This window comes from Sander vitreus, chromosome 8 (genome assembly GCF_031162955.1).
Source record: "Sander vitreus isolate 19-12246 chromosome 8, sanVit1, whole genome shotgun sequence".
Taxonomy (NCBI): Eukaryota; Metazoa; Chordata; class Actinopteri; order Perciformes; family Percidae; genus Sander; species Sander vitreus.
The window spans coordinates 8,741,263-8,753,417 of record NC_135862.1 but is presented as its reverse complement, the minus strand read 5'-3'; the positions used below and the strand labels follow the sequence as shown (position 1 = coordinate 8,753,417).

The following is a 12,155-nucleotide window of genomic DNA, read 5'->3' as shown; positions in this document are numbered from 1 at the left end:
AGCTGTTAGGAAATGTCAATATATGGATTTTCTCAGAGGTATATTTTTATGTATGTATATTTCTCAAATGTTTACTGTGATAGTTTAGGGATTTATTTGTTTTTGTTCTCAGTGACATAGTTAGAAACCATTCAATGACAATCCACACTTGTATACTTTGGAATTTTTGTCTTGGGGGGCAAAAACAATAAAGGTTATCTTAATGGGTGTTTTCTGTTGTGTACAGTTGTCACGTTTTCTTGCTGTGGGGCTTTGTTAAAAATAGTTCTGTGTTTTTCAAGACAGTAACTGCAAGTGTTTAACGATAGCAAACCTGCAGAGGGAACAACAGAGGAAGCAAGCCAAGGTTTTAAAACTGAGAAGCCACACTGGAGGCCTTAAAATAACTGCAATTACACAGGCACAACACCATGGCAGCCACATTAAAAACTGATATGAGATAAAACACTGAAGTAGAGCAGCAACGATGAGGCCAGTTTGAGGAAGTGAAAGTTTTTGGGGTTTTTTTCTTCATGAATAGTTGCTGTGGGAAGCTCAGTTTTAGCCGATCGCTGACTCAGGCGCTAATCTCCAACCAGCTCAGCTCACCGCACATTACAGCTCCCTGCTGGTTTCTCGCCAAAGACTGCAACAACCTCTCAAGTCAGTTGATCTGGAGATCTATTTTCAGTGTCTGGGCCAGGATGTGCTCAGCTGTGCTATATCAGTGTCTCTAATACAGCAGCAACCTGCTTTTAAACCTTTTGTTTAAATACATCCAGTCAAGTGTTAAGGGATTTAAACTGCAGTATTAGAGTATTGGACAAAACACATTAAAAGAATGAAAAACATTTCACGGAGCACAACATTACAGAAAACACTTCAACAAGCACAATGCACAACATCATATAAACCACATTTGAATGTGTCCTGTTGAGTTTTCTTGTAAACAGACATGTATGTTTACATTTACTGTTTCTGACCAAAGAGCAACTTCTGTAACAAACATGTTGAATGCATTCATTCTCAAATAAAAAATTTGCAAAGCGGATTGTCAATATTTTAAAACCTACATTGTTTACGTCAATATTTGCTTGCTGGCAGCCTTTTTCACAGCTTTTGCTGACAGAATCCAAACAAAACAGGGACCCACTCATAAAAACAGTGCTCCATAGCTACTAGTAGTCAAAAACGTGTTTTGTTTCGTTGCGTTTCATTGTGTTTTTCTAAAATATTGTCGTTCTTTCTAAATCGATAGTGGCAGTTATCAATTTGGGACCGTGTCATTACCAACAAAAGAAGACAAAACCTCAAAAACTTAACCTCGACACTTAAAGACCATCTAGGACATTTCCTTAAGTTATTGTTGATATTTGACCACTAGGGATGCTACAAACAGTTGTCACCTATAAAATGTGTCTCTGCGCCCCTCTGTAAAATGAATTCTGTCAGAAGGACCCCCGCTGCCACAACAGCGCAATGAAAATCTGTCAGGCAATCAAGATGTGTCACTCATTCCCCGAAGAGGGTAGATAGTCCCCTGCTGACCTTAATCTTATGTTGATTTTATATAAACTCACCTCAGATTGAGGCTGATAAGCGGTTACCACATCAGCTCCACTCTCACAGCATGGCAGTTCTCAGAAACTGCCTATGTATGTCCTCACGTCTCAGTTTCCAGCATCCGGTTAGCAGAGTTAAAAGCAGCCAGTCGATAGCTAATCCGCTCTAAAGAGACTCCCTCTGTTGCAGACTTCACTGAAGATCAAATCAAATGTAACATGCTTTAATGAAAACCTACTTTTCTGTGATTATTATCCAATAGTGTCCAGATGTAACCACTGCCGACAAAATAATCTCACCACATCTATTTAGTGGCTACTTGTTCTGGTGGTTTGGATCGTATCACAAGATCTTCATGAGCAGATGGAGATGTTAATTTTTTTGTACTGGTATTCTTGAACTCAGAAACAGCAGACAACAAAATGATCTCACCATATTTAACAGCTGTTCAGGAGCTTTTCAATGATATTACATCCACAGCGCATTCTTGAAAGTATTCAGACCCCTTCACATTTTTCATGTCATTTAAATTCATTTGTTTCCCTAATTAACAGGATTTTAGATTTTTTTTTTTTTGAAAATCTACTGAAAAATAACTTCAATTCAGACCCTTTGGTGTGACACTTGAAATGTAGCTCAGGTGCATCCAGTTACTCTTGATCATCTTTGAGACGTTTCTACACGTTGATCCGAGTCCACTTGTGGTACATTTAATTGATTGGACAGGATTTGGAAAAGGCACACACCTGTCTGTACAAGGTCTCACGGCTGATAATTTGATTCAGAGCAAAACGTACCTGCCTGCCCACATGCACAGATCAGAGACAGGATTGTATCAAGGCGCAGATCTGGGGAAGGCTACAAAACAAATTCTGCTGCATTTCAGTTTCCCAGGAGCACAGTGGCCTCCATACATCTTAAATGGAATAAATTTGGAACAACTAGGACTCTTTCTGGAGCTGGCAACCTGACCAAACTGAGCGATCGGGGCAGAAGGGCCTTAAGAGAGTTGACCAAGAACTCGATTTTCAGCTCCAGAGAACCGGTGTGGAGATGGAAGAAACTTACAAACCAATACTCCAATGACCATAGCTTTATGGCGAAATGGCTAGATGGAAGCCTCTCCTCAGTGAAAGACACATGGAAGCACCTAAAGGAATCTCAGGCTGTGAGAAACAAGACTTTCTAGTCTGATTAAACCAAGATTGAAGGGTTTGGCCTAAACGTGTCACGTCTGGAGGAAACCAAGCACTGTTCATCCCTTGAGCAATACCATCCCAACAGTTAAGCATGGTGGTGGCAGCATCATGCTGTGGGGGTTGTCTTTCAGCGGCTGGCACTGGGGGACTGGTCAGGGTTGAGTGGAAAGCTGAATGGAGCACATTTACAAAGACATCCTAAATGAAAACCTGGTCCAGAGTGCTTAGGCCCTCAGACTGGGCTGAAGGTTTACTTTCCAGCAGGATAAGGACCCTTAGCACGCAGCCAAAACATGCAAGAGTGGCTTACAGACATCACTGTGAATGTCTTTAAGTGACCCAGCCAGAGCCTGGACTTGAACCCAATCAAACATCTCCAGAGAACTGAAAATGGCTGTCCACCAATGGTCCCCATCCTGCCCTACGAAGAGAGGATCTGCAGAGAATAACGCCAGAAATTTCCCAAATCCATCTTGTTGCGTCAAAGCCAAGAAGAGGCGAGGCAGTTGTCGCCGCCAAAGGTGCTTCAACTAAATAACCTTTTTTAATGAGTTTGCAAAAAATTCTTCAAATCAAAATGTAAAGTTAAGGGGACTGAATACATCCTGAATGCACTTTTTCAGCACCTTAAGTTGATATTAACTTTGTGAACAGCGGCTTATTTACACATTCAGCAGTTGTCCACATCCCAGAGGCGCGGGGAGATATTTTCGGCAGAGGGTGCTAAAACTCATGAAGCTGAGCTGACTGTGCGTACAAACTATATCCCAACATAGGGCCTACTGCAAACGACACTGTATGTCCCCAAACATGACATACAAAAGGTCGTGGAACAGAAACAACCAGAGATATTTGTAAGCTATCATTTTATCGTCATCACAGTTTTAAAGCTTAGCCACCCGCGCCTATGCCACATCCCCTTGAAACTAATGATGTTGCTATATAATCAAAATGTGCACCGACACGACTCATTACCCAGACCCAACACCTGAGAAGTTAAAAGAAACTTCCTGTTTTTACAACAAGGCTGGAAAACACCCAGCACACCCACTGAAACAAATGAACATATTTATTATTGTGTAATCGTGGTCTCCTATTTCATAACAGTTTAAGTATGCGTTACACAATTTATGCAGAATACATTAAGACCATCTGCTCAGTCCTAGAACAGAAACACATTTAGCTCTATTCCCATGTTGATCTCAACTGTAAATCCATATAAATCATGCAAGGGATAAGTCACTTTTAAACCTTTTTGAAGTGGGTTGACACCATTTTGTTCTTGCCCAGTTGTAGTTCAATCACTTCCCATTTGGAAAGTAATACTACTTGTTTTGACCATAAATAGAGTAGAGTATTTTGAATGTGTTTCAGCCACAACGTTACAAATTGAGCATGTACATGAGTTCATATTTCACCATCTGGATTTATTTTAAGAAACACAAATGCAAACATACCTGAAAACTCCCATTCATTCTCTCACACACACACACACACACACCTCAAAGTGTAGGGCAGAGAGATTATTTGTCCTTCTCTTTCTGCTCTCTCTCTTTCTTGTCTTTCTCGGCTTTGGCCTCCTCTGCTTCGTGCTTCTTGATCAGCTCGTCCACTTCCTTCACCTTCAGCACTTTGATGCAGGTCTTGCCGTTCTCGCGGGTCAGAGTGGCGATCTCCACTGAAACAACAAAGACACAGACGGTAAGGAGCCAGCTGCTGAAAAACGGAGCTTTTATTAGCTGCATCTCATGTCACTTATTTAATAGCTCCTCAACTCCTCGGCTGAACCGGAAGTGGTTCTGTCCTTCCTCGGTGAAGGCCGTCTCAAAGCTCTTATTTCTGCCCCGAGGAGGGATCATTGAGGAGCTATAGGCGAGGATACACGAGAGCAGCCTTCCCAGAAGCAGGTCAGCTGATGGAGTTGCTAACTCCGCCCATACAGCCGACGTATTCGTGCGACGCTTCAGAGGAAAGGACGTCTCATCCCTCTAAAAACACATTTGCTCGTTTCCCCTCTCTTTCGATGGATTTCCTCGCGTCTCTCCCGTGCCTCCTCGGTGGGAGGGACTAAGACGCGAGGAAAGGCGGCAAGTGGAGGAGTCGAGGAGGCAATTTAAGCGACATGAGAAGTACCTAGAGTATGGTTAAATATCGCAGAGGAAGATAATGTACACCTGTGGTTTGCATCTGAATTTCTACACTGAAAATACATGAACGGCAAAATGAAAGAAGAAATTAAAAAGCAATAACAGGCAGCTAAGATAAAAATCAGGATATGCTTTCCGATTAGAAGAGACATTTTGGAACAAGGTTACCTGCACAATGATCACCTGACATGCCATAAAACAGGTTGACCAGATAGTCAGCTATTTCACGGTCACATGTAGACTCGCCCATTGTTATGTATAGTCAAGGTAAACAAATAAAACCACATGGAAAACCCCTTTCTTTTCAGGTCCTGCTGTTATTTGATGACTGCGCCCATGTCTCTCAAACTTTGTCCATTAAGAACACACTTTTTGTAGAGCGATACAGATAATGTCTAAAAGCCTCCAATATTGCCCCCATTTGTTTCCAGTAGTCACATTAATGTCTTGCAGCTGATTGGTTATCTTTTATTAATACTGAAACAGGACATGAGCAGTTTTTTTTTTTTTTTTAAAGTCCCTCAGTGTCTCATATTATCGGCACACAGGTTTAATTGACAGACACACAAAGGTACATGATGAAGATCTGCATTCACTTATAACCTGGCAATGCAGTGTTGTTTGTGTTCATTTGTGCTTTAGAACATAACTGCCGTGAAAATAGCTCTTATATCCTCCGAGTCACTGCTTTATTCAACTCCCTCGCTTCATTTATTCCCTAGCTCGCTCGACCACTGCTGTGCTCTCTCTCTGGCCGTTGAGCTGGAGAGGAGGGGCCAACTTTGAACTCTGCGTTTACAGTTAGGGATGCTCAATACATATTATGCCTTTTAATAGTCAATATCTGGACATCTAACTACTCAAATCTGCACCTTTCTCTGCAGACAGCTTGCTGACGTCCATGGTTTTATTGAGAACTTTAACGGCGAGAGCAAGGGCTGCAGAAAGTGTCATCTCTCCCTCCTTGAAGTCCTGCTTCAGCATGGAGACGGCCGCCTGGGAGTTAGCGAAGAAAAACAAGAGAGACAAAAGTCTTTTGTCAATTGTGAAGATTGCATTTAAACCTCAGTTCATTCTCTTCTCTCAGACCATTATCGGCAGCCAGATCTCATATCTGCTCCTGAACGGAGCACAACGCTAACACTGTCAGGAACAGGTGTGGGTTTCCTCACTGGAGACACCCAAACTAAACACTCGGGGTACCGAAAGGCCTCTCGGACAGAAGTGTTCACACAATGCTCTGAGGAGGCTAGGTTACCCACAATGCTTTAGGTGCAGCCCTGTGGAGAGCCCACATGAATCAGAACTTACACAATTACAGTAGCTGCCCCCAAGAGTCATCATTAAGTAGGCCACAGCACGTCTGTTTTTTTTGTTTTGTTTTTTTTTTGTTTTTTTTTGAGAGTCCAGCCCTTTTAATGGCCATAAATATGTGCAGCTGCGCCCTCCAGAGTCACTGTGTGGAATAGCAGCTAAATTCATCTCAATTTTGTGTGAACACATCTGCACAGTAGGGCTAGGTATCTGTATAATGGTACTGATACCGTTACTTCGATACCGGTTCCTGAACGATACATTTTTCGATACCAATTTCATAAGATCCATTTTAACAAAAAAGAAATTACAACATTACGGCAGAAATCATTTCATTTATTTATCAGCTCCTACTATGTGACCCGTCTCTGTGTGTAACATAGTTTTTCCAGCATACCTTAACAACGTGTAACAGACAGCAGCATTGTTGGATCTTGGTCGAAGCATGCTGCATGCTTACTGGCTCACTGACGCTGACCAGATTTATTCCTTAGGTATTGAATGACAAATGCATTTTTCGATACTCGATATACTATAGAAGCAATTTGGTAGGTGCCTAAAAAGTATCGAATTGGGTACCCAGCCCTACTGCACAGTGTTCAAATCCAAATATTCAGATTCCACACATATTGGTTTCCTTTATAATTCCACCCGTTTTAAATGATGCAACACTCCTGTGAGACTTACAGCACTGTTGTTTCCGATGCAGGTGGCCTTCCAGCCTCCGTAGTTTCCACTGGGGTCACTCTGGTAGAGCTGGAAGCCGTAGTGTTTGTCCCAGCCCATGTAGAGCAGCGAGACTCCAAAGGGACGCTTTCCTGTGAGAACACACACATACAGTGGCTTCATAACACTCAGAATGTTTACATGCACACCAATATTCCACTATTATTCAGAATATGACAATATTCACAATTTGATACAAGTCATGTAAACAGCCCATCCCGGTTGGATATTCCGAATAAGGATTTTTTTCCGAATATAGCATCTTCCGATTAAGACGTGGGATATTCCGGAATTATTCAGGTTTTAGAGGCACTGTTTGGACACGTATACAGTACATTCGGAATATGCGTCTCAATCTGGGTTTTTAACCGCAGTTTAAGCACAGTTTACGGCCTCTTGCCTGTTTGCGGCTTATGGTCAGCTCTGTGCGTTGCTATGGTTGCTGTAAACAAACCAACCAGCCAACATTTTGCAGGGCTGCAGACCCGATTAAGAAGTTGAAACACAGCAACTTTTAAACATTATCAAAGACTTGGATATCAGCAGGTTTTTGGATATGTGCACACATCGCTACGCCGACCTTTGCTGGTTGAAGGAATGAAAGAGGGACGCTGTGTTCGCACGCGCCAACAAGTCCGCTGCTGCTGGTAAACTCTGAAAAATATCCCGTTTTGCACGGCTACATGTAAACGGGAATATTAGTGGAATACTTACTTTCATTAGCCATGTAAACAGCTTAGTCGGAATATCGTCGTTTTCGGAATAAGGGCAAAAAAACGGAATATTATGTGCATGTAAACGTAGTCACTGATTCAGGTGAAGTGTCTGTGGTGTTCCAAACTTTGATTTTTAGAAACGAAATACTTTTGAACCGTAGTTAATTTATTTTAATACGACCATACTTAAATTCCATTAGTCCAAGTCCCAGTGGTTTATTTCCGATGTAGCGAAGAGTACAAAGAATACTCCACAATTATTTATGTATAATCAAATTGATTTTAATTATTTAGTTTTTAGACTCCCATATTACAGCACTAACATGTCTGTTAATTCAGAACTCTTACTTGAGTAAAGGTTGTTGATAAGACGCAAAGAGAAAAGTAGAGAAGAACAATCTTCTCAAATCAAACTAATGATTTATAATCTTATTCACAATATGCAGCAAAACTGTTTATCACGGCCAGCAGCTCAAGACTCCTACAGCTCTCCAAATAAATGTACATTTTACATTAATCATTTCAAATGCTTGCTCTGAGTCGGACCAAAAGTACAGAAAGTAGCATCCAGGATAAGTTAACGTAGCTAACTGGATAGGGTTCTACTTCCGGGGCAACTTTCCAGCTAAGCACATGTATGTGCACACACCTGTTTGTTTACATGTGTGAGGCTGTGGGTTGCTGATGGCCAATGATTTACGAGTTGAAGACCAACGGGAAAAAATAAAAGTTGGCCAAATACTCAAACTGAAAAAAAATTCAAAAAGGCATAATTTGGCCTAGATCTTTAAAATTATATTTTAACCTCTAATCACGATGTAGACTCTGCATGTAGAGGAAACAACCGTCTCCAGCTATGCCAGAACTGTGTGGGGCCGTGTTGTACCTCCAAACTGGGTGTAGGCCTGTTTGATGTCACACAAAGCTGTGACCAACTGCTCGCAGGGGATTGGCTCCTGGTACTGCAGCAGGTACCTGCAACAACAGATTAGCACATCGTTTTTGTATTTGGTCCCACGAGAGGCATTTGGCTGCAGCAGAAATTGGGGAGATCGAATTCCTGACTGCCGAGCTTCGGTGTCGGAGCTTACCTCTGGGCTATAAGCCTCAGCTCATTGGTCAGTACGTTGGCATCTGATGTGATTCCTGCAACGCTGCACGCCATGTCTCTGCAAGGAAATGGGAAGATGTAGGATCACTGCAAAAATAGTGATTTAGTCCCTGTGTAAATTTGATAATCTAATCTATGTTTATGCCAATCACTGACTAATGCAAGCTGTTAAGAAATAGGCCCCTGCCTAGAATGTAGGTTGATGAAAATCAGTGTTGCGACTGTAAGCAGTCCAACAAAGTGCTGCCGCGAGAGACTAAACACAGAGATGCATAAACACACTGCGCTCAAGATTTTATTGCAATGATTTATTCCTCCACACATAAAATACAATTAGCACTGCAGTTACCAAATTTAAAGTTATTTTGCGAGTCGAAATAAGTCCGTTAGTGCGGCGGTCAACAGAAAGTGTTCGCTCCCAGGCTCACCCCCTCTCTGTCAAAGCCCAAAAAACCCAGGTGAACAGGTGAAGCAAACAAATAGGTTATCACTTCCCCTCAAACCGCGATGAAAACGCCCACCACATACAATATAAGTGCACAATATAATAATCAATAAATAATATAAATGAGACCATGAACAACATACAATATGTGGCTCCTACAGTCAGGAATGACTGTATACCCTTTAAAGTTGTAGATCTGTAAACTAACTAAACATTTGCACACTGCCAACCAATACCATTAAAAATGACAATAAGGCTGAAGCAGAAGTAACTCACTCGTTCAGCTTGTAGATTTTCTCAGAGAAAAACACTTCATCCAGCAGCTTGTGAATGTTCCTCCTCTCAGCAGCCAGCAGCACTCCGTCATTGGCTAAAATTCCCAGACAGGTGCCGGCGTGGCCAATGGCTTCCATGGCATACTCCACCTGATACAGACGCCCTGCAAATGACACACGGCGCCGTCAGGATGAGGACGCAAGCACAGAGCACTAAAAGGCAAGGCATTAAAAACGAAGATGCATGCTCCTGGTTTTTACAAGAGTTACAAAAGTTATGTTATATGGTTGAAAAAAAAAAAAATCTTAAAAAAAAGAGGTTGAACTCAAATAAAAAAAACTAATTAAAGAAACTCTTACCCTCCGGTGAGAAGATAGTAGTTCTTGAATCATATCGACGGGACTAAAAAGGAAACAAAAAACACATGAAAGCTAATTGGAACCTACTTACTTACCACAGAGCTACAAGTGATGAAGACAATTTTGTTGGGGCTACTCCAAAGACAATAAGTAAGATTTCTCTTAGAAATATATCTTACACCTTAGACTAAAAAGGAAAATGTGTACTTGGGGCATACAGTTCTGTTTCGGCTTATTCTTGTGGCTGTAAATGAAGCAACTGCATGCTGACCAGAATGTTATTAAATCTGCTTGTTGATGAAATGGCTCCTTGGAAACACAAGTGTTAAATGTGTTTCAGTAGCTAGTAGACTGGCAGATCAGAATTGGTATCTGAAAAGTGGCTTGTAGGATAGATAACCCTGCAATCTGCAGCCAAAACACACCATAATTAAAATGGTTTGTTTTGTAAACTGCATTTCAGGGTGCAGTTAAATTCCTCAATGAACTATACAGAGGAGTAACAAATGAATGAGTAGAGAAATACAACGAATGAATGCAAATCTTTCTGTAAAGGGTCTTCCAATAAAGTTACTGTGGTTCTTAAAGTGGGTTCGGGGGACCCCCAGGGGTCCTTGAGGGGGTTCCAAGGGGTCCCCAGCACAAAGGGGAATCTCCATAAGTAACACAATGACAGAATGTACGACTATTTTGGTCACGGGTATCGCACTTATGAGGATTTTTGCTTTTAACATTAGATTCTAACGTTAAAAGCAAAAATCCTATAAGATGGGGGCCCATGTGACAACATCTTATCAAATGTGGAGTCTGTGATCTTATTTGTGTCAGTTTAGGGGGTCCTTGACATGACAACGTTTGGAAACCACTGGCCTAACACCTTACTGAGACACTGCTAGTTTTTCCTTAAGTCTGTGTGTCAATGTCTTTCAAGGAACTACACATTTTCTGTTTTATCAATGTGTACAATCCCCAGCTATCTAATGGACAAATAATAACTGAAATGTTTTTTGTTTTTTTTTATCCTTCATTCACAAAGCCAAGACCCCATCAAAAGACCACGGGGAGCTTGTGAAGGCAGACCACTGAGTTATTAAACTACACTTCTTGTCAAGGAGATGACTGGCTGCAGACATGCTCTGTTTTGATCTCACAACGAAGTAGCTCGAGAAAAGGAATCTAAGCAACACATCATTTATACAAATCAGCATAAAACACGGGAGTTAACTCACCATTTTTGCAGACTGCAGTCAAACTCTTCCACTGTGGGAAAACAAATGCAAAGCTCATCGGACTGTCCTAATGAATACGTTACCGTTGAAACATTAAGAAGATATTCGCCTGGTCATCTGTGGCAGGTTGTGAAAGTGAAAGGGGTAAAACTAAGAATCGCTGACGTCTATCGTGTCCAACAGCTAACTAGCTAGCTAGCTAGTACTCATTGCTGACTGAACTTGGTGTTCAACTCTTGTATTATCTCAGGTTGTTCAGGTTCACGATGTTAGCTCAGCGTTTAAGTAAAAGGCTCATCTTTGGCTGTCGTTAAACCGTTGACATAAACGGAGATGAATCAACAGAATTGTATCCACCGCTGATTGATGCTTTGACAATGAGCACGCGACTCAGTCTTTTTGTAAAGCTTACACACACGGAGCAAGAATAAATACGTTACCTTTAAACATTACAGCGGTATGCTCTGTATTCATAAAACATGCTTACCTACCTCTTAAAGAGCTTTCTGTAGGGCGCGTTTTGATGACATCACAGAATGCCAAGGCGTTGTGTGCGACGGCATATAGGCGCGCCTAATTTTGCTGCATGGCAGAAAAATGAGAGAGGTGCTACATTTGAAGGAGTGTAGCAGTTAGCTACAGTTTTCTATTACCTTCTCTCCATCCAAACTACTTTTGAAACTTTCTACATATCACCAACCACTAATGCTGACATTGAAACTATGTTTTGTACACAACCTAAGCCCTCATACAATGGTGCAATTCATTATTTTGTCCAAAAGATTTGGAATAAAATCTGGTAATTACCCCATAAGGTCTGTATGCCCAATACGGCTGAATACATGCTAACTGAAATTATTGATATTGACATTTATAACCTGTGACTTAAGTTTTAGTTTTGATTGGTTTCTACTTTCCTAGCTATTAAGAGAGCAGGCTGTGCATTTGTGTAACTAATCGTTTTCACCACCAGGTGGGCCCCCTCCATTTACTTTCACTTCGAACCGGGATTTACTGCACTCTATCTGGAAATGACTTTATAAAACTGACCAGTTAATCATCTTCAGTGTAAACCTTCTTAAAGTTGCTGA

At 41.4% G+C, this 12,155-nt stretch overlaps 1 protein-coding gene across 2 annotated transcripts; it reads right to left on the bottom strand.

The window, feature by feature from the left end:
* Positions 1-4,147: 4,147 nt before the first annotated feature.
* psma4 (proteasome 20S subunit alpha 4) lies at positions 4,148-11,631 on the bottom strand. Of its 2 annotated transcripts, XM_078256649.1 has the most exons (9): positions 11,556-11,631; positions 11,065-11,095; positions 9,836-9,878; positions 9,477-9,639; positions 8,736-8,813; positions 8,531-8,619; positions 6,890-7,020; positions 5,761-5,884; positions 4,148-4,419 (listed from the first exon to the last, which is right to left on the bottom strand). In XM_078256649.1, exons 2-9 carry the CDS (start codon positions 11,065-11,067, stop codon positions 4,265-4,267), a joined length of 786 nt encoding a protein of 261 aa, XP_078112775.1. In that variant the 5' UTR covers positions 11,068-11,095; positions 11,556-11,631; the 3' UTR covers positions 4,148-4,264. The 2 variants fall into 2 exon arrangements, with proteins under 2 accessions (XP_078112775.1, XP_078112776.1); XM_078256650.1 differs by lacking the exon at positions 11,556-11,631 and having other exon boundaries at positions 11,065-11,494.
* Positions 11,632-12,155: the final 524 nt, after the last annotated feature.

Coding starts and splice junctions, on each gene's coding strand:
- psma4 (XM_078256649.1), bottom strand. Junction 8,814..9,476: donor AAAATCTACAAGCTGAACGA/GTGAGTTACTTC, acceptor ATTTCCTTGCAG/AGACATGGCGTGCAGCGTTG. Junction 4,420..5,760: donor CAAGCTGTCTGCAGAGAAAG/GTGCAGATTTGA, acceptor TTGTTGTTTCAG/TGGAGATCGCCACTCTGACC.